Genomic DNA, 21051 nt, shown 5'->3' with positions numbered 1-21051 from the left:
TCAAATGGTTAAGCATCCATCTTTGGCTCACGTCATAATCCCAGAGTCCTGGGATCAAGCCCCACATCAGGTTCTTTGCTCAGTGGGGAGCCTGCTTCCCCCTCTCCCTCTGCCTGCTGCTCCCTCTGCTTGTGCTCAAATAAATAAATAAAATCCTTAAAAAAATGTTTAAAATTTTGTCAAAAAAGTAGATTTCTGGGGCACCTGGGTGGCTCAGTGGGTTGAGCCACTGCCTTCGGCTCAGGTCATGATCTCAGGGTCCTGGGATCGAGTCCCGCATCGGGCTCTCTGCTCAGCAGGGAGCCTGCTTCCCTTCCTCTCTCTCTGCCTGCCTCTCTGCCTACTTGTGATCTCTCTCTGTCAAATAAATAAATAAAATCTTAAAAAAAAAGTAGATTTCTTATGTTGTTACTGCAATAAAAAAATGAATAATTTAGGAATGTATGATATGGGTATGGAAGAGATTTGAAATTATACAAAAATATTTGTGCAAATCTGTTGTCACTAAATTTGAAAAGCTAAAGGAATGGAAGGTTTTATATAGAGTTAAGATAATCATAATACCCTAACTTGATAAAGATAGCATTTTTTTTAAGATAGCATTTTTTAACTTGATTATCTGTTTTTGGGTATTCAGTTTGAGAAGTTCTTTATAGATCTTAGTTATCAACCCTTTGTCTGTAGCATCATTTGAGAATATCTTCTCCTATTTTCATTGTTTTGTTGACTGTTTTTATTGACATTATTTTGTTTGCTGTGCAGAAGCTTTTTGTCTTGATGAAGTCCCAAAAGTTCATTTTCACTTTTGTTTCCCTTGCCTTTGGAGATGTGTCTTGAAAGAAGTTGCTGTGGCTGAGGGTAAAGAGGTTACTTACTGCCTGTGTTCTCCTCTAGGATATTAATGGATTCCTGTCTCACATTGAGTTCTTTCATCCATTTTGAGTTTATCTTTGTATATGGAACAGAATGGTCGAGTTTCATTCTTCTGTACACAGCTGTCCAGTTTTCCCAGCACCATTTATTGAAGAGACTATCTTTTTTCCACTGGATATTTTTTCCTGCTTTGTCGAAGATTATTTGACTGTAGAGTTGAGGGTGCATATCTGGGCTCTCTACTCTGTTCCACTGGTCTATGTGTCTGTTTTGTGCCAGTACCATGCTGTCTTGGTGATCACAGCTTTGTAATATAGCTTGAAATCAGGCAACGTGATGCCCCCAGTTTTGTTTTTCTTTTTCAACAATTCCTTGGTGATTTGGGGTCTCTTATGGTCCCATACAAATTTTAGGACTGCTTGTTCCAGCACTTTGAAAAATGCCAATGGTATTTTGATCAGGATGGTGTTGAAAGTATAGATTGCTTTGGGCAGCATAGACATTTTAACAATGTTTATTCTTCCGATCCATGAGCATGGAATGTTTTTCCATCTTTCTTTGTCTTTTTCAATTTCTTTTTTTTTTTTAAGATTTTATTTATTTATTTGACAGAGAGAGATCACAAGTAGACAGAGAGGCAGGCAGAGAGAGAGAGAGGGAAGCAGGCTCCCCGCTGAGCAGAGAGCCCGATACGGGACTCGATCCCTGAGATCATGACCTGAGCCAAAGGCAGCGGCTTAACCCACTGAGCCACCCAGGTGCCCTCTTTTTCAATTTCTTTCATGAGTGTTCTGTAGTTCCTCAAGTATAGATCCTTCACCTCTTTGGTTAGGTTTATTCCAAGGTATCTTAGGGGTTTTGATGCTGTTGTAATGAACAGACACTTCTCCAGTGAAGACATAAATATGGCTAACAGACACATGAAAAAATGTTCATTATCATTTGCCATCAGGGAAATTCAAATCAAAACCACATTGAAATACCACCGTATACCAGTTAGAATAGCTAACATGGCAAGAAACAGCAAATGTTGGAGAGGATGTGGAGAGAGGGGAACCCTTTTACACTGTTGGTGGGAATGCAGGTTGGTGCAGCCACTTTGGAAAACAGTGTGGAGATTCCTCAAAAATTTAAAAATAGAGCTACACTATGACCCAGCAATTGCATTACTGCATATTTGCCCCAGAGATACAGATATAGTGAAAAGAAGGGCCATATGTACCCCAGTGTTCATAGCAGCAATGTCCACAATAGCCAAACTGTGGAAAGAGCTGAGACACCCTTCAACAGACAAATGGATAAAGAAGATGCGGTCCTTATACCCAATGGAATATTACTCAGGCATCAGAAAGGACGAATACCCAACTTTTGTATCAACATGGATGGGACTGGAGGAGATTATGCTGAGTGAAATCAGTTAAGCAGAGAAAGTCAATTATCATATGGTTTCACTTATTTGTGGAGCATAAGGAATAATATGGACGACATTAGGAGAAGGAAAGGAAAAGTATATGGGGAATTGGAGGGGGAGATGAACCATGATAGATTGTGGACTCCAAGAAACAAACTGAGGATTTTAGCGGGGAGGAGGGTGTGGGGATGGGTGAGCCTGGTGGTGGGTATGAAGGAGGGCACACATTGCATGGAGCACTGTGTGTTATGTGCAAACAGTGAATCTTGGAACACTACGTCAAAAACTAATAAAGTATTGTATGGTGACTAACATAAAACAAAAAAAAAATAAAAATAAAGCTTTGGTTAAAAAAAAGACATTTTTTAAGTCAGAGACAAATCTCACTTATTCTGAATGCAGATGCAAACAAAAAGATATATTACAAATCTTGTGAATTGGAGGAAAATACCATGCTCAAAAATAATTAGTGCCAGAAACATAACCATGAATTTGGCATTAAGAAATAATCATAACTCTACATCTAAAGAAATAATCATACTCCACATCTAAAACTAATGATACACTATATGTTAACTAACTGAATTTAAATAAAATAAGTTAAATTAAAAAAAATGGTTCATCATAATTCATCACAAAAACGTAAAGGAGGGGGTGCCTGAGTGGCTCAGTGGGTTGGGGCCTCTGCCTTCAGCTCGGGTCATGATCCCGGGGGCCTGGCATCAAGCCCCACATGGGGCTCTCTGCTCAGCAGGGAGCATGCTTCCCGTCCTCTCTCTCTGCCTGCCTCTGCCTACTTGTGATCTGTCAAATAAATAAATAAAAATATTAAAAAAAAAAAACGTAAAGGAGAAAAAAATGAACATAAGAATACATGCCAAAAAATTGTTACAATTCACCACCTATTCCTATTTTTGAAAATTTCATGGGAACACAAAAATACTACATAAACATAGTGAAGACCGTTTACCAAAATCTAATGGCAAATAACATTTTAATTATTGAGGGGTGCCTGGGTGGCTCAGTGAGTTAAGCCTGCTTTTCTTGTTTGGTTTTGTCAAATTGGCTCACTAGGCATCCCAGAGAATCTGTCTGATAGTTAGGGTTTTTCTTATTCTGGGGTCCAGTTGGCATCTCATTACTCTGATTTCTGCTTGACACATACTAATACCACTTCGGTCTTGGGAGCCATCAGTAGTTTGTCTTCATCTACGCATACTTTGGGGTTTGTGAGATGCCTTATCAGCTTTTGTTGTTATTCATAAGTTTTGATTTTACCATCCTAGTGCTTTGTCTTTATGGAGTGATTTGAGGAGGTTCTGAAAAGGAGTGCTGTGCCACTTTCTACAAATCTCCCTTCCTTTCTCATAATTAAATATGTTTCCTAACCATTATAAAGTAGAATGTTGCATTGTATGATAAATAATTTTTCCATGGACTGCGATATGAAGCCTTACTCAAAAAGTTTTTGTTTTTATTTTTGTTTTGTTTTTAAACCTAGAAAACCTGAATTCAAGTCCCAGTTTGGTTATTTGCAAATTGTTATTTTTGTTATTTAATCTTTTTGAGCATCAGCTTCTTGTTTGTAAAGTGGAAATAACAATATATGAGATTTGTTGATTGTTCAACAGCATTTCTAGAAATGCTTTGCAAAGTAAAAAGTGTGAGGCAAATACAAAATATTGTTACTTCCTTCAAAGTTCCCCTTTTGACTAAGAACTTTCCCAGGATTTCCCCTTTACCATGCATGTTTTTTCCCAAAAAGTTTTTTTTTTTTAATTTAAGGAGAATACAACAAAGTTCATACTATATCATCGGGAATATTTGACCCATTATAGAGGCTCAGTGAATCAGCCAGGAATGAAATCCTTTGCAGAAATGACAGTGCCATCCCCAGATATCGTGATTCTGCTTTATTTGAATTACATCAAATATACTAAGCATTTATAATGCCCAGGATCCCACCAGAGCACTTCTTTTGAAGACTTTTGTGTAAAATGGACCCATCTCCAAAATATAATGAGTTTTTTGAAGCATTATACTATTTATGTTATACATATACTTATGTACATAAAACAATACCCTATATTTTCTACCTAAAAATGGACAAAACTGATAATAATGGTTCCCAATAGGGAGGACTGGGGAGAAGTGATTAAGAGAGATTTAGCCATATATTTAATGTTCTTCACTTTAAAAGATAGCTTTACTGGGGCATCTCAGTGGCTCAGTCAGTTAGCAGCTGCCTTTGGCTCAGGTCATGATCCCAGAGTCCTGGGATCAAGCCCAGCATCGGGCACCCTGCTCAGTGGAGAGCCTGCTTCTCCCTCTCCTGCCTGCCACTCTTCCTGCTTGTACTTGCTGTCAAATAAATAAATAAAATCTTTTTAAAAAAATAAAAATAGCTTTATTGATGTATAATTAACATACTAAAAAAATTCACCCATTTAAAGCTTTTAATTCAGGGCGCCTGGGTGGCTCAGAGGGTTAAAGCTTCTGCCTTCGGCTCAGGTCATGATCCAAGGGTCCTAGGATCAAGCCCCACATCAGGCTTTCTGCGCAGCAGGGAGCCTGCTTTCCTTCCTCTCTCTCTGCCAGCTTCTCTGCCTACTTGTGATCTCTGTCTGTCAAATAAATAAAAATCTTTAAAAAAAGTAAAGCTTATAATTCAGTGGTCTTAGAATATTTACAGATTGTGCAGCCACCATCATAATCTAATTTTAGAACTTTTTTATTACTCCCCATTCTCTCCCCTAAGCTTCTTCTACGTATACTTTCTTTGATTTACCTATTTCAGACATTAATATAGATGAAATCATACAATATGTGAACTTTTGTGACTGGCTTTTTTTACTTAGCATAATGTTTTCCTTTTTGGTGGCTAAGTAATACATGTATATGCATATATATGTATATGTATATATCACATCTTCTTACTCCATTTTATCAATTGATGCCAATTCTAAAATGTATATGGAACCTAAATAGCCAAAGGAATGTTGAAAAAGAAAACCAAAGCTGGAGGCATCACAATTCTGGATTTTAAGTTGTATCACAAAGCTATAATCATCAAGACAGTATGGTACCTGCACAAAGGTGTGGAGGCCGAGAAAAATTAAGGCCATCCCACCTCAGGTTTAGCCTTAGTGTAAGTACAGACATCTCAGACCCCTATGCCAAGGGCTGAACTTTCCCCCACCCTGCTTTAGTAAGCCCCACCCTGCTTTAGTTCCAGGAAGGCCCACCCTGCTTTGGTTCCAGAGAACCCCACCTTGCTTTGGTTCCAGGAATCCCCACCCTGCTTTAGTAACGGGAACCCATAAATACCCCTGCTTTAACTAAGCTCGGGGTCCAAGTCCCTATTCCGCTGTGTCGGATATATTTGGGCCCAAGCTTAAGCTTGTCAAATAAACCCTCGTGTGATTGCATTGGTGCTTGGCTCCTTGGTGGTCTCTCAGAGGCAAAAACTCAGGCATAACAAAAGGTAGACACAGATCAGTGGAGCAGAACAGAGAACTTAGAAATGGACCCTCAGCTCTATCTTAAACAAAGCAGGAAAGAATAACCAATGGAAAAAAGACAGTCTCTTCCACAAATGATGTTGGGAAAACTGGACAGCCACGTGCCGAAGAATGAAATCAGATCCCTTTCTTAAACCACACACAAAAATAAACTCAAAATAGATGACAAACCTAAATGTGAGGCAGGAATCCATCAAAATCCTAGAGGAGAACACAGGCGGCAACCTCTTTGACCTTGACTGCAGCAACTTCTTACTGGACATGTCTCCAGAGGCAAGAGAAAAGCAAAAATAAACTACTAGGACTTCATCAAGATAAAAGGCTTTTTTTTTTTTAAAGATTTTTTTATTTATTTGACAGACAGAGATCACAAGTAGGCAGAGAGGCAGAGAGAGAGAGAGAGAGGAGGAAGCAGGCTCCCTGCAGAGCAGAAAGCCCGATGTGGGGCTCGATCCCAGGACCCTGGGATCATGACCCGAGCTGAAGGCAGAGGCTTTAACCCACTGAGCCACCCAGGCGCCCCAAGATAAAAGGCTTTTGCACAACAAAGAAAACAGTCAACAGAACTAAAAGGCAACCTACAGAATGGGAGAAAATATTTGCAAATGGCTTATCAGATAAAGGGCTAGTATCCAAAGTCTATAAAGAACTTCTCACACACAACACCCAAAAAACAAAAAAATCCAGTCAAGAAACGGGCAGAAAACATGAATAGACATTTCTCCAAAGAAGACATAGAAATGGCTAACAGACACGTGAAAAAGTACTCAACATCACTTAGCATCAGGGAAATAGAAATCAGAACCACAATGAGATACCACCTCACACCAGTCAGAATGGCTAAAATTAACAACTCAGGAAACAACAGATGTTGGTGAGGATGTCGCGAAAAGGGAACCCTCCTACACTGTTGGTGGGAATACAAACTGGTACAGGCACTCTGGAAAACTGTATGGAGGCTCCTCAAAAAGTTAAACATAGAGCTACCCTATGACCAGCAATTGCACTACTAGGTATTTATCCAAAGGATACAAATGCAGTGATCTCAAGCGGCACATGCCCCCCATTGTTTATAAGCAGTACTATCCACAGTAGTCAAAATATGGAAAGAGCCCACATGTCCATCAACTGATGAATGGACAAAGAAGATGTGGTATATATACACAATGGAATATAACTCAGCCACCAAAAAGAATGCAGTCTTGCCATTTGCAACAACATGGATGGAACTAGAGGGTATTATGCTAATCAAAATAAGTCAGTCAGAGAAAGACAGATATCATACGATTTCATATGTGGAATTTAAGAAACAAAACTGATGAACATAGGGGAAGGGAAGGAAAAATAAGGTAAGCTAAAAACAGAGAAGGAAGTGTTGGGTCCCCCAAAAATTGGGTACCCCAATAATGGGTCCATGATTAAAGGAGCGAGACTGATACAAAGTGAAGGTCAAGCAAAGCTTTATTTCGCGCCAAGCATCAGGAATCAAACCCTCCGTCAAACAGACGGGTCAGGGCCGCCCCTACCCAGAGGACGACCCCTCCCTGCTTTCCAGACTAACTTTTATAGAGCAAAGGCCATGTGGTTGGGCCTGGCACACACAGGTGGCCAATGAGATTATAACACACACACAGGAAGCTCCACAGTGATGCTAGGCGACCAATTGAATTACAATTTACCCTAGTAGACATTTGAACCAGCCTATCACCTAGTTCAGAATTGGTGCCCAAAAGGTGCCCAAAGGGCGGGGCCCATACTCCTTGGTAGCTAGGAGACTGTAGGCGCCCCCACTGATTAAATACCTCCACCTGGTCTGACCCACCCTTGTATTTGGACTTTGTTACCTGGGACTGGTTTCCCGGACTTGCTTTTAAGTAAGTTCCCCTGGGGGGGGCAAGGTCAATTTAAGTTTTACAACAAAATGGCAGTTCAACCGGTGTGGGGCTGCTCTGGCTGAATAGGCCCTTACAGAAGCAAAGCATAAGTGACTCTTAACAATAGGGAACAAACTGGACACCTGTGTGGACTCAGTCACTTAAGTGCCTTCAGCTCAGGTTATGAGCTCAGAGTCCTGGGATGGAGCCCCACACTGGACTCCCTGCTCTGCAGGGAGTTTGCTTTTCCCTTTCCCTCTGACCCTCCCCACCCCCTGTTTGGCTCGTGTTTTCTCTTGCTCTCTATCTCTCAAATAAATAGATAAAATCTTATTTATTTATTTATTTTTAAGATTTTATTTATTTATTTGACAGAGGGAGAGAGAGATCTCAAGTAGGCAGAGCCCCACACAGAGAGAGAGTGGGGAAGCAGGCTCCCCGCTGAGCAGAGAGCCCTATGTGGGGCTCGATCCCAGGACCCTGAGATCATGACCTGAGCGGAAGGCAGAGGCTTAACCCACTGAGCCACCCAGGCACCCCGATAAAATCTTTTTTAAAAAATAGGGAATAAACTGAGTTGTTGGAGGGGAGGTGAGTGGGGGCATTGAGTAAAATGGGTGATGGACATTAAGGAGGGCACTTGATGAAATGAGCACTGGATGTTATATGCAAGTTATGAATCACTAAATTCTATCCCTGAAACTAATACTACACAAATGTTAACTAACTTGAATTTAAATAAAATCTAAAATAAAAAATAAAGGCTTCCACAGTAAAGGAAACCATCAATAAAGTGAAAATGCAGCTACTGAATAGAAGAAAGTATTTGCAAATCATGTACTTAATAAGGGGTTAATATCCAAAATATGTAAAGAACTCCAACAACTAAATAGCAATAAAACAATCCAAATAAAAAATGGGCAGAATAGACATTTTGCAGAGAAGACATACCAGATGGCAAACAGGTCCATAAAAAGGAACTCAGGACCACTAATCATCAGGGAAATGCAAATCAAAGCTACAATGAGATATCACACTACACATGTTAGAATGGTTATTATCAAAGACATGGAATAACAAGAGTTGGCTAGGATGTAGATAAAAGGGAACCCTTGTGCACTATTGGGGGAAGTATAAATTGGTGCAGCCACTATGAAAAACACTATGGAGGTTCCTCAAAAAATTATAAAGAGAACTATGATATGATTTAGTAATTCCACTACTGGCTATCCAAAGGAAATGAAAACACTAAATTGAAAAGATCTCTGTACCTCCATATTCGTGGAGCATTGTTTACAATAATCAAGACATGGAAGCAAGCTATGTGTTTATCATTGGATGTATGGATAAAGAAATATATATATTTATATATACATATAAAATATCTAATATATACCTATATATAAGGGACTGTACATACATATATATATGTAATATATATACAATATTATTGAGCAATAAAAAAGAAAGAAATCTTGCCATTTATAACAATATGAATGGATCTTGAGAGAATTCTGGTAAGTAAAATAAGTCACTAGAGAAAGACCAATACCATATGATCTCAACTGTATGTGGAATCTAAAAACAAGCAAAAAGCAAAAATATCTCATAGATACAGGGAATAAGTTGCCAGAGGCAGGGCATGAGAGGGTTGGTGAAATGGGTGAAGGTGACTAAAAAGTACAGACTTTCAGTTAGAATAAATAAGTCCTGCGGATATAATATACAGCATGATGACTAATTAATACTGTATTGTGTATTTGAAAATTGCTAAGAGAGTAGAATTTAAAAGTTCTTATCATAAGAAAAATAATTTTAGGGGGCGCCTGGGTGGCTCAGTGGGTTAAAGCCTCTGCCTTCGGCTCGGGTCATGATCGCAGGATCCTGGGATCGAGCCCCACATCGGGCTCTTTGCTCAGCGGGGAGCGTGCTTCTTTCTCTCTCTCTGCCTGCCTCTCTGCCTACTTGTGATCTCTGTCTGTCAAATAAATAAATAAAATCTTAAAAAAAAAAAAGAAAAATAATTTTAACTGTGTGGTGACGGGTGTTAACTAGATTTACTGTGGTAACCATTTCACAGTATTTGCAAATATGAATCATGTTGTACACCTGAAACTAATATGTTATATGTCAATTATATTTCAATAAAAATAAGCTTAAAAATGAAGTTTGAGGGACGCCTGGGTGGCTCAGTTGGTTGGGCGGCTGCCTTCGGCTCGGGTCATGATCCTGGTGTCCTGGGATCGAGTCCCGCATTGGGCTCCTTGCTCGGCGGGGAGCCTGCTTCTTCTTCTGCCTCTGCCTGCCTCTCTGCCTGTGCTCGCTCGCTCTCTCTCCCTCTGTCCCTGACAAATAAATAAATAAAATCTTTAAAAAAAAATCTTAAAAAAAATGAAGTTTGAACATACAAAAAGCTGAATTTTTATCAAACTAACATATGTCTTTGTTGTGGGCATAATACATTCATGTGAGGTTATGAAGATATGATCTGGGTTTTCAATAAATTATTATTTTTTTAAGTTTCTTGGGGCCCCTGGGTGGCTCAGTTGTTAGGTGTCTGTCTTCAGCTCAGGTCACAATCCCAGGGTCCTGGGATCGAGCCCCACATCGGGCTCCCTGCTCAGTGGGAAGCCTGCTTCTCCCTCTCCCACTCCCCCTGCTTGTGCTCCCTCTCACTGTATTTGTGTCTCTCTCTGTCAAGTAAATAAATAAAATCTTTAAAAAATTAAAAAAGTTTCTTTCGCCTTTCACTGGGCCCCAGAGAATGTGGTGGAGTCTTATTCCAGGCAACAAGGATATTCTCACAAGCAGTCCTGCAGGAATAAGAGAGGATGTTGGGTCAGGTCCGAGGGGAGAAATGGCCTAAGTCTACCATTAAGGCATAACTCCTGGACTCCAGGAGCACTAATACGTATCTTCAGCACCCACATTTTTCTTTTCCACTTTGCAATTTCCCTTTGCTCCAAAATCTGGATAAAATTGTAGAGCCTGGATGCGGCCGTGCTTTGAGGAATTAAGGGCCTGGTTCTCTGATGGCCTGAGGCAGCACAGAAGGGACAATAGCTGCACAGAAAAGACAGGTAAAAGGTAGCAGTAAGTCACCATTAGGGGAGCAGGTGGCTGGTGATTGCTGACACAGATGATTGGAACACGCAAGCATTCATCAGAATCCCCCAGATGTAATGGGGAGAGGAATCAGATGAAGAGGTATACTTCCTAGAGGCAGTCAGACATAATGCAGAACTGTTGTCACCTGAGCTTTATAAGAAACTGACCCTTAAATGTGGAGATTTCACAACCCAAGTTACATCTAACTTTTTTCCTGCCCACATTAAAACTGGCCTCCTCCCCTACCATAGTCTACCCTAATGTGGGTAAAACTTCATTTCCTGGAATTCAAGACCTGATAAACTTTTTATTATTTACTTGACAATTTATAAATGTTTAGCAATCAGGGTGCCAGGGTGGCACAGTTGGCTAAGCATTTGACTCTTGGTTTCAGCTCAGGTTGGGATCTCAGGGTCCTGGGATCAAGCGCCCTGTCAGGCTCCAAGCTCAGCGAAGAGTCTGCTTAGGATTCTCTCTCCCCCTCTTCCCCTCCTCCCTCTCTGAGTAAATTTTTAAAGTTTAGTATCAATATTGCCTCTTACTAAGATTTTGGTTGTGTTAAGGAGTAGCAAGAGGCATTCTGCAAAGGGAATGAATCTGGCCCTGTATTTTAAGGTTAGCTCCAGTTAACTACTCATGTAATAGACATTTATTAAGCATTTACAATATGCTGAGTCCAAGCACTGAATAGGAAGACAACATGCTCTTCCATGATGTCAGGATATAATAGGAGAAAAGACATTTTCATCAATAATAATGACACAATTTGAGAACTCATAATAGAGGTCAATTAGGGACATATTGAGTGCTTTCTCCATCATTTTTACCACAGGAAAAAGCCCATGAGGGAGTGGAGAATGGAGATGGAGTCATACCTGAGGAGTGATACAGGTTCCACCACTGACCAGTTCTGGAGCAAATTTTCTTTGCTTCCTCATGAACAAGATGGAGATTTCATAGGGAAGTTGGGAGGATTAAATTGAGAAAATGAATGTGAAGTATTTAACAAAGTTTCTACCACAGAATGAATAACAATATTATATTTGCTTTGTGCTTCTTCATAGAGAAGTATCTACCACCTCTAAGCTCCTTTGCCTATAATTGGAGAGATTCCTTCTGATATAAGTCAGCAAGTTATTAGTTCAATAAATTAAAAAAACAGAAAAGACAAAATTTTAGTTTTATACATATACTTAGCACTATGGTATGTTGGGGTGTGTATACTGTTAGAAAATAAGCTTAGTTTTTTGAGTCTAGGTGATGCTCATCAGACAGACATTTAGAGGTCTGAAATTCACCCCATGAAGATTAGTAATGAGTAAAGGTTATGAAATCTGCTCTAGAACAAAAATAAATGAAACCTTTTAGGTGAAAGGGAATATAGCTCTATGAAATTCTTGGAAATGCTGGGAAATAAACTGGATATACATACATCATGTTAAACACCTGCCAGATTTGAAAAGGCGGATGATTTTAACACTTGCCCCTTGACCTTGGGACAATCAGGGTCTTCTGGCTTCCCAGGTATTGTACCTCCCACAGAGTCCCAGAGTAAAATGGACTCAATAACTATGCCAAGTGGAATCTGAAGAGATGTATAATCTGAATAGGGTTTTATTTATTTTTATGTTTAAACACTCTTCATTTAATGAATGTACATTTATAAGGCAAATTAAAATGACCACACAAACAACTACCCTCATAATAGGTAGTGGTTACTTACAAAGTGAAAGTAATAAATGCAGGCAAATGCAGTAGTACCTGTCAAACAACTTAGATGAGAGATGGCATGTACTAAAAACGTTTCTGGTGAATGGAAAAATTGGCCCAAGACAAATACATTGATGTCTATAGATGCATGTGAAGAGTTCAAATGAAATGTGGAAAAGAAAAAATAAAATATTTAATATATTAAATAAATAAAAGCTTAATTACTAAAATGAGTTCCAAAAGTGGATGAATCCCTCCTCCTACATTATTGTATTTTTATAGATGGTATATTTTTATTCAGATCCCATCCCCGAGCCATCAATTCCCACTTCACTTGTACTTTCCTGAGCCTCATTCTCACTCAGTGCTTGAGATGTTTGATATATTTAGCTTCTTCCTCTCACTACTTTTATGGCTCTGATTCTTCCTCTTCTTCCTCTTCTTCCTCTTCTTCCTCCTCTTCCTCTTCTTCTTCCTCTTCCTCTTCTTCTGGCTGAACCTCTTCTGCTGCCTCTTCTGAACCCTTTTCTTTGGGCTCTGGAGGAGCTTTTCTTGAATGTTTACACAAAAGGCTGATAAAAGCAGTTACTAATATTAATAGTAGGAAAAAAACTATGAGAAATATTATGATCATATTGTCTGTGAGATGTTCATGTTTGGCAACATTGAAAGCACTTTCAGATTCCCGTTGTACAACAGGAGAGCCACTGTCCACACTACCCCCAGTTCCTATAGTTGTGCAGTCAGGAGGGGCATAGCCAGCCTCACAATGGCAGTGCTTTAAATTGTTGCAAACTCCTCTCCCATTACACATTCTTCGTGGTTCACAGTCGTAGTTCAGCACAGCATGATCAATGCAGGAGTAATTCAGACAGATTTTTTCTGGAGCACAACGTGTGCCAGCATCCACATCTCCATCATCAGGGATATCAGTATTATTAAAGGCATCCATGCTCCAGCACCAGTCATCCCTATGAGGCACCTGGATCATTGTGTGCATGGGTTTGACCACTGGTACATGTTTAACATTTGTACATATAATTTTCCCACAATATATATTTTCAGCTGTACACTTTACATATTCCTGGTTATCTGAAGTGGGAAGGCCACAGTTTCCAAACCGGTCCCCTTTAGTGTTCATGGAAATGTAACAGTCTTCTGGGGCTGACCTTGCAGGGTATCCAAAAACATTTACACATTGAAAATCAGCAGTCTTGCACAGACCTTCAATGCAATAGTGAACTCGTTCACAAGGTGTACCATCTTGCTTGTATGTGTTGGTGGGGCATCTGTCAGAGTTACCATCACAATACTCTGGGAGGTCACACTCTCCAAAAGCAGAACGACACATGATTCCTTTTTCTACAAATCCACACGTTTCATTACAGCAGGGTCCAGAACTACACAGTGCTGTTGCCTTCAGCCTACATGTTTCGTCACAGCACAGGTTATTACCACAATCAGGTCCACAGTCACACTCCTCGTACATCTCCAACACACCGTTTCCACACGTGGCTTGCCTACGCAGGCGACCTTGGGGCTGGGGCTTGTTAAACAGGCAGGCCCCTTTGTGTTCCCGGAGGAACTGGTAGAAGTGGTCAGAGCTGCAGTTGCTGAAGCCACTTTCTTTAGTGATGTTTTCACGCATGAGGCAAAAGCGTTTATCTTTACAAGTGCAGGCCGAGTGGTCGTGCTGAATACCCAAGTTGTGCCCAAGCTCATGGGCCATGAGCGCCGCAAACAGGAGGACGTCTTCATGGTGGAAGGATTCAACAGCGGCTGCAAAGCCTCTTGAACAGGCACCATTGAGAAATGCCTGTCCCACATCGTCTTCAGGATGATGTCCCACGATCATGTGGGCAACATCGTGCTTCACCCGGGGGAAGAGCTTCTCCTGTCTCCAGCTATTGAAATTCCTCAGTGTAACTCGCAAGTCCGCTGGGACTTCTATGAGGTCCCCCTCGGTCCAGATCTCCATTCCAGCCAGCACCACCTGGGTGTTTATGCCCCGCGTGAAGATGTTGGCCAGAGCGGTGATGTCCATTACTCTCTGGACCGTCTCATCGACGTTACTGCCCCACATCTGGAAGCGCAGGTTGCTGACCACGACAAACATCTCCACGTACTTGGTGTGTGACCAAAAGGACGGCAGTGCCTGTAGACTGCGAGGCTTCCTGCTCCCTTGTTGCCGGCTGGTGGACACCACTTGGCTGCCTCTGGAAGTGACGCTGCAGGACACTCGAGCTTGGGGTGCCATGGTGTACAACACATGTTCAAACCGTTCTGAGGTGTCCGTGGGCTCAATGCCATAGGGTTTCCCCTCCTTAATCAGGATGCCCCTGAGGCCTGAACAGGTGTTGAGGGAAACAAAAGAACCCGGGACTCCTTCTATGTAGCCTTCGTAGTGACAGTCATGAGAGATGAAAGGCACTTCTTGCCCCAGGACCCCATTGTGGTAGCTGAAGACTGGAAAGTTATTCACAAAATAGTCTCTCTTCACCTTCAGTTGAATCACCTGCTTCTGGCCCTGCATTAATAGTGTATAGGATGCCTTTTCCCCTGGGTCTTCCCTTCCCTTGACTGTCAGACTCTTGGGGATGACTGTTTCGTAAGAAGAGTAATACACAGATCCAGGGTCACAGTACAAGCCTGGCAGGAAAATCAGTACCAACACTAGCATGATCCCCAACCTGACACACGAAGGTCCCGGCACTTCTGGTGCTCGCCTCCAGCCCTTCATTTGTGGAGCCCAGGCCGGAAGCACTCTGCCAGCCCCACAGGCAGCCACTTGGTATTTCTGTAGAGAAGACGAGGAGGAGGCAGACTGTCTCAAAGAAGCTGCCGCTGACATGGCCGTTGGGAATCGGTTGATGGTGTGTGGCCTGTGTCCATCAGTAGCAGCTGTCCCTGACACAGAGACCCTCAGGCGTTAGCTCCAGATCTATGCTGGCCGCATAAAGGGTGGCTGCTGCCTACCTGAGAGAAGCACAGCCTCTGGCTATGTCCTTTTTAGTCTTTCCGATCTGTTATCCTTCAGGTAGTGTCCTTTCTATGTGACTTCTTCCCCAGCATCAACTTCAGTGCTCCCTGGCTAAGGTCCTTTTGACATCGTGGACTGATGTACTCATGAAGGACTGCAGGTGCTAAAATGCAAGACCCTGCCTGGAGAGTGGAAACAAAACCTCCATGCCTTCTCAACTGTGCCGCACGGAATGCCCCACCCCCGCCCCTGCTGTCGTCCGTTGCTTGGCTCACTCCAAGTGTTCCAGACCAGGGGGCTTAGACATCTTGGGAGGCACACTCTGTTGCTCACTTCCCCTCCTTTAAAACTCTTGCTCCGTAACACACGGACATCATAACTCAGATTGTTCTTTGTCCCTGGATGGCATTGTAGAGATATGCGTCACCTCACAGGCCAGTCTGTTAGAAAAGGCAAGTGGAGTGGCAGCCCTGTGCCACAAGATAGACCCGAGTGCGCCGGTGACTCCCGGGGCAAGGGTCAATACCCCTGTGTTTTAACACCGTCAAAGTTTGATTTCTCACGTTCTGTTTATAACACTGTCTAAACGTGTGTATGGGGATGCCAGTAGAGCGGCCTCCCCTTCTGGGTGAGTACCATGGGCCCATTGGTGGGTGAGTCCAGGCCCACACTCTTCACAGGATGGCCCTGACATTCTGGTATGCTAATACTGTGCCTGTTGTAAACTAGGTATCCTGAAAGTCTCTCCTGTGTTAGAATACGGCCTCCGTGTGTTCAGTGACCAGTTCTGTCTGTTCTTTTTTTTTTTTAAGATTTTATTTATTTATTTGACATAGAGAGAGAAGCAAGAGCGAGCACAGGCAGACAGAGTGGCAGGTAGAGGCAGAGGGAGAAGCAGGCTCCGTGCCAAGCAAGGAGCCCGATGTGGGACTCGATCCCAGGACGCTGGGATCATGACCTGAGCCGAAGGCAGCCGCTTAACCAACTGAGCCACCCAGGCGTCCCCTGTCTGTTCATTTTTATTATACCCTCAGGTCTAGGAGAGTGCTTGTCCGAAAGTAGACAAACAAGAATTATTTACCAAGTGAATAAATGACTCCCAGGTTATGAGTGCTGTGATGTCTCATCTGTTATGTGTTATTTGTTTGTACTTGCTTGTACAAGTACTTGTTTGTACTTGCCTGTCCTGAATGGCTAAAAATGTCTTCAGGAAAACCCACAACCATGCTGACTAATGGCACATTTGTGATCTCAATATGTACCTCTTCCTACATTCGGCCAGCAGGTCACTCTCCTGACTTCTTCCGGCCTCACCTTTGGCTGAGAAAAATAGAAGCAGTCCAAAGAGTGCTTCCACGTGTTGGTGCCGGGTGAGCCCCCCTGTGTCTAGATCTTCCTCCTACTATGGTGGATAAATTGTCCATGCTCCAGTCGAAGTCCAGTCCCTCTGCTTGCATGCGGAGTCTCACCCTTTTTAATTTCTCGTGGACTTTGTTTGCTTTTCCAGTTGTCCCTTCTCCCTTTTCCATCTTAAACAATAAGAAATAAGAAACAAACATAAGAAGTCAAACAACAAGTAAAACAACAAAACAGTAAACTAAATCCTGAGTGTATTTTGGTTTGTTTCTTAAAAGAAACTAGATCTCAAAAACAGGAAAGAAAGAAAAACTTACATATATATTTTTGTGTATCTTTGTGTGTATATGTATCTCAATGTGTAAGTGTAGGCCTCAAATAGGAAATAATGAAAAACTTTTATATATAAATATATATAATAAGTACAATATTAATTTATATATAAATATATATTATTATATATAAACGTATATATTTATACAGAAATACAAAATGCATATGTAAATGTAATATATAATATAATATAATAACATATGTAACATTATATATAATAAAATTACAATAAAATACAACAGAAGGGAACATAAATAAAGTATATATCACAAACTTTAATAAGAACCAAAAAAGAATTTTAAAAAATAAGAAAATACCTGAAAAGAGTAAAACTGAAAGACTAATGAATACTAATTATTTTTAAAAAGCTGTGAATGCTCTATACTGTCTTTCCCAAAAGCTGAAGTTTTCCAGTTCCCTATAATGGGAAACCTTGGGGCTAGCGAGTTGTTCCGGCTGGTCTTCTGGCAGAGGGGTCTGTTGCAGGCATTCTCAGGTGTCCTTGCTTGGTGGAATTGCACTGCTATTACCAGGGGGCGGGGCTCAGTGCAAGCAGCTCCAGATCGCACTGTGTTGCGCACCGTTTTGTTCTCTGAAGGCCTTCAGCACCGATGGGGTTGGGGGTATGGATATGGCCGTGCCCCGATCTCTAGCCACCACCACCCCTCCCCCCCCCGCACTCTTCAGGGAGCCCTCACGGGTGCAGTGAATCACCTCTTGTCTTCTTGGTTTCCGACGGAACTCTTTGTTCACCCGGCCTGTGACCGAGCATTTTTATCTCAGGCACCCACCCAGCTCTGAGTCTCCAAACTTGACAGACTCCTGCAGTGCGAACACATGCCATTTTTCCCAGGAAAGCGGGTGCGGACCTTGCTGTACTTCTGCCTGTTGCAGTCCCCTGCCCAGAGAGCAGTCATACCACCATGAAGCAATTCACAGTTTATGGCAATACAGAGCAGAAAGCTGGCTGCTAGGCTTGCTGTTTTCACCTGGCTTCCCGGCTCCGATCCCTGAAAATCCTGCCACACTCTGGCACCCCACTTTCTTCTTGTGACCTTGGGGATCCCGGGGCCACGCTATCCGACGTGGGATTCCACCCCGTCTCGCCACCTGAGCATCTTTAAGCCAGGGACATCCCCCACCGTAGCAGATTTCTAAAAGTTCCGATTTTGTGCTCCCCTGCTTATAATACTTCGAGGGAGCTTCCTTAAGCAGGCTTCCTCCCTCCGCCCTATCTACTCATCTATTGCCCCGGATTCACGTCTTCATACCTCCTACCCTCCAAAAGGTGGTCACTTTCCTATTTGTAGAATTGCAGCAATTCTTTTCTCAGAGCTCCGATTAATTTTGCAGGTGTTCAGAATGATTTGGTAACTATGTAGCTGAATTCCAGGAACCAGACGAAATTAGGGTCCCCTGCTCCTCTGCCATCTTAACTTCTCCTCTGTGATTTCCTTTAGATGAGGTTCCTCAAAAGGTCTAGTTCATAGAGAAAGTAGAATAGAGTTGACCAGGAGCTGGGGAAAAGAGTGACTGGGAGTGATTATTGTCTGATGGGTACAGAGTTTCAGTTTGGGACGATGACAGGTTCTGGAAATGGATGGTGGTGAAGGCTGTCCAGCAGTGTGAATGTACTTAATGCTACGAAACTGTACACTTAAAAAACGGCAAAGACGGTTAATTTTATGTGATGTATATTTTACCAAGGGAGGGAGACTGCTGAGTAGGTACCACCCGAATGACGTAATCAACAGTTTTAGCTCTGTAGAAATCACCCATGTGCCGTTGCCAATCACAATACACCACATTTTGCTTATCCATTGGTCATCCATCGATGGACATTTAGGTTGCTTCCGTGTTTTAGGTATTGTGAATAGTGCTGTTGTGAACACGGACATACCAACAGCTCTTCAAGACCCTGCTTTCAGTTCTTTGGGGCGTATACCCAGGAGTGGAATTGCTGGTTCGTATGGCAAGTCTATTTGTGATCTTTTGAGGAACCGCGACGCTGTATTCCACAGCCTCTGTACCATTTTACATTTTCACTGGCAGCACACCTGGGTTCCAATTTCCTCTATGTCCTCACCAACACAGGACGTCTTATTTTCTGTTTTTTGGACGGTAGCCGTCCTCATGGGTGGGAGGTGGTACCTCACTGCAGTTCTGGTTTGCGTTTCCCTCATGATGAGTGATGTCGAGCGTCTTTTTACGTGCCCGTAGGCCATTTGTGTATCTTCTTTGCAGAAATGTCTCTTCAAGTCCTCTGCCCATTTTTTAAAAAATATTTTATTTATTTGACAGAGAAAGAGAGAGATCACAAGTAGGAAGAGCAGCAGGCAGAGAGAGAGAGAGGGAGGGTAAGCAGGCTCCCCGTTGAGCAGAGAGCCCGATATGGGGCTCGATCCCAGGACCCTGAGATCATGACCTGAGCGCAAGGCAGAGGCTTAGCCCATGGAGCCACCCAGGCACCCCTCTCTGCCCATTTTTTGAATCCGGTCGTTCCTTTTGTTGTTCGTGGTGTTGAGTTGTAGGACTGTCCCTGTATATTCTGGATATTAATCCCTTATCAGACAGACACTTGATTTGCACATATTTTCTCCCATTCTGTGGGTAGCCTTTTTCCTGTGTCAGGAGTGGTTTTTGATGCACAAAAGTTGTAAAGTTTCGTTCAGTCCATTTCGTCTGTTTCTTCTTGTTGTTGTTGCCTGTGCCTTTGGTGTCCCATGCCTCAGAGGGACCTTGGCCAAATCCAGTGCCGTGAAAGGTTTCCTTATGTTTTCTTCTAAGAGTTTATAGCAAGGCAAGTCCTGTGAAGGGGGATTTTCTGGGGAACTGCCAGGCGTAAAGGTAGTAACAGCTCTATGGCCATGGTGCTTTTGAGGGGGCTCTGAACTGTCCTGCCCATCCCACTGGGTGTAGGCTGCCTGTTTTCACAGCTACCCTGGTTGCTATGATGCAGTTTTTCAAAGCTAGTGGGGACCTGAGGGAGAGGGATATGGGACTAAGGCAATTAAAACTTGACATAGCTCAGTGCTCTTACCAAGATTCAGCCGTTTTATACCCATTTTTGAACAAACAAGCTTCGCTGGTTCAGTGTCTTGGATTAATTCCCACACCTCCAAAAGGTGGGTTTTGACTCTTTTTGCCTGTGAGGGAACTGTTTTTATGGAGGAGGGGATTTCTGGAGGACCTTATTTTAACATTTTGGGAGTGCTTCCCATTTTACCTCTTAACTTCCTACGAATCCGTAGGAATGCAGTGTGTGTGGCCTCTTCTGTTCCACGCGGTATTTAAGTTTACACTTAAATATGGTGCCACCATAGTTCATTCACTGCCACATTGTTCCACCCTTGTATTTCTGTGTGTGGATCCATCACGACGTTCATTGTATTATCTGTGAACACAGGGCTCTTTTCTTTTGGAATATTTTGCAGAGTCCTTCTTATGACCATTATTGTCCAGTAACGTGATGCAAATAAGCAGAAATTTCTAAGGCATTTGCCAAAGAGTAAAGGAGCTAAGTTATAGGGAAGTAGAGAAAATAAATTTAACTAGAAAATTGAAAGTGCTATTTCAAAGTGTCATGCCACTTTATGTTTCTGAGGCAGTTTATGAGAGTTTCTGCTCTTCCACAGCAACACTTGGTATTTTTAGGGTTTTTTTTGGTTTTTATTTTTTAAGATTTTATTTATTTATTTGACAAACAGGGATCACAAATAGGCAGAGAGAGAGGGGGAAGCAGGCTCCCCACCAAGCAGAGAGCCCGATGCGGGGCTCGATCCCAGGACCCTGGGATCTTGACCTGAGTCGAAGGCAGAGGCTTCCAGGTGCCCTGGAATTTTTAGTTTTAATAGCCAATCTTGTGGGTGTGTAGCAACATCTCTT

The 21051-nt window shown here is 42.3% G+C and overlaps 1 protein-coding gene across 1 annotated transcript; it reads right to left on the bottom strand.

Annotated features, from left to right (window-relative positions):
* Positions 1-12906: 12906 nt before the first annotated feature.
* Positions 12907-15366, bottom strand: LOC111156490 (disintegrin and metalloproteinase domain-containing protein 1a-like). Its single transcript, XM_022517425.1, has one exon. The coding sequence runs from the start codon at positions 15346-15348 to the stop codon at positions 12907-12909; it is 2442 nt and encodes an 813-aa protein (XP_022373133.1). The 5' UTR covers positions 15349-15366.
* Positions 15367-21051: the final 5685 nt, after the last annotated feature.

This window comes from Enhydra lutris, unplaced genomic scaffold (genome assembly GCF_002288905.1).
Source record: "Enhydra lutris kenyoni isolate GAN:26980312 unplaced genomic scaffold, ASM228890v2 scaffoldscaffold46, whole genome shotgun sequence".
NCBI classification, from domain to species: Eukaryota; Metazoa; Chordata; class Mammalia; order Carnivora; family Mustelidae; genus Enhydra; species Enhydra lutris.
Note: the sequence above shows the minus strand (reverse complement) of the source record. Positions and strands in the feature narration are given on the sequence as shown.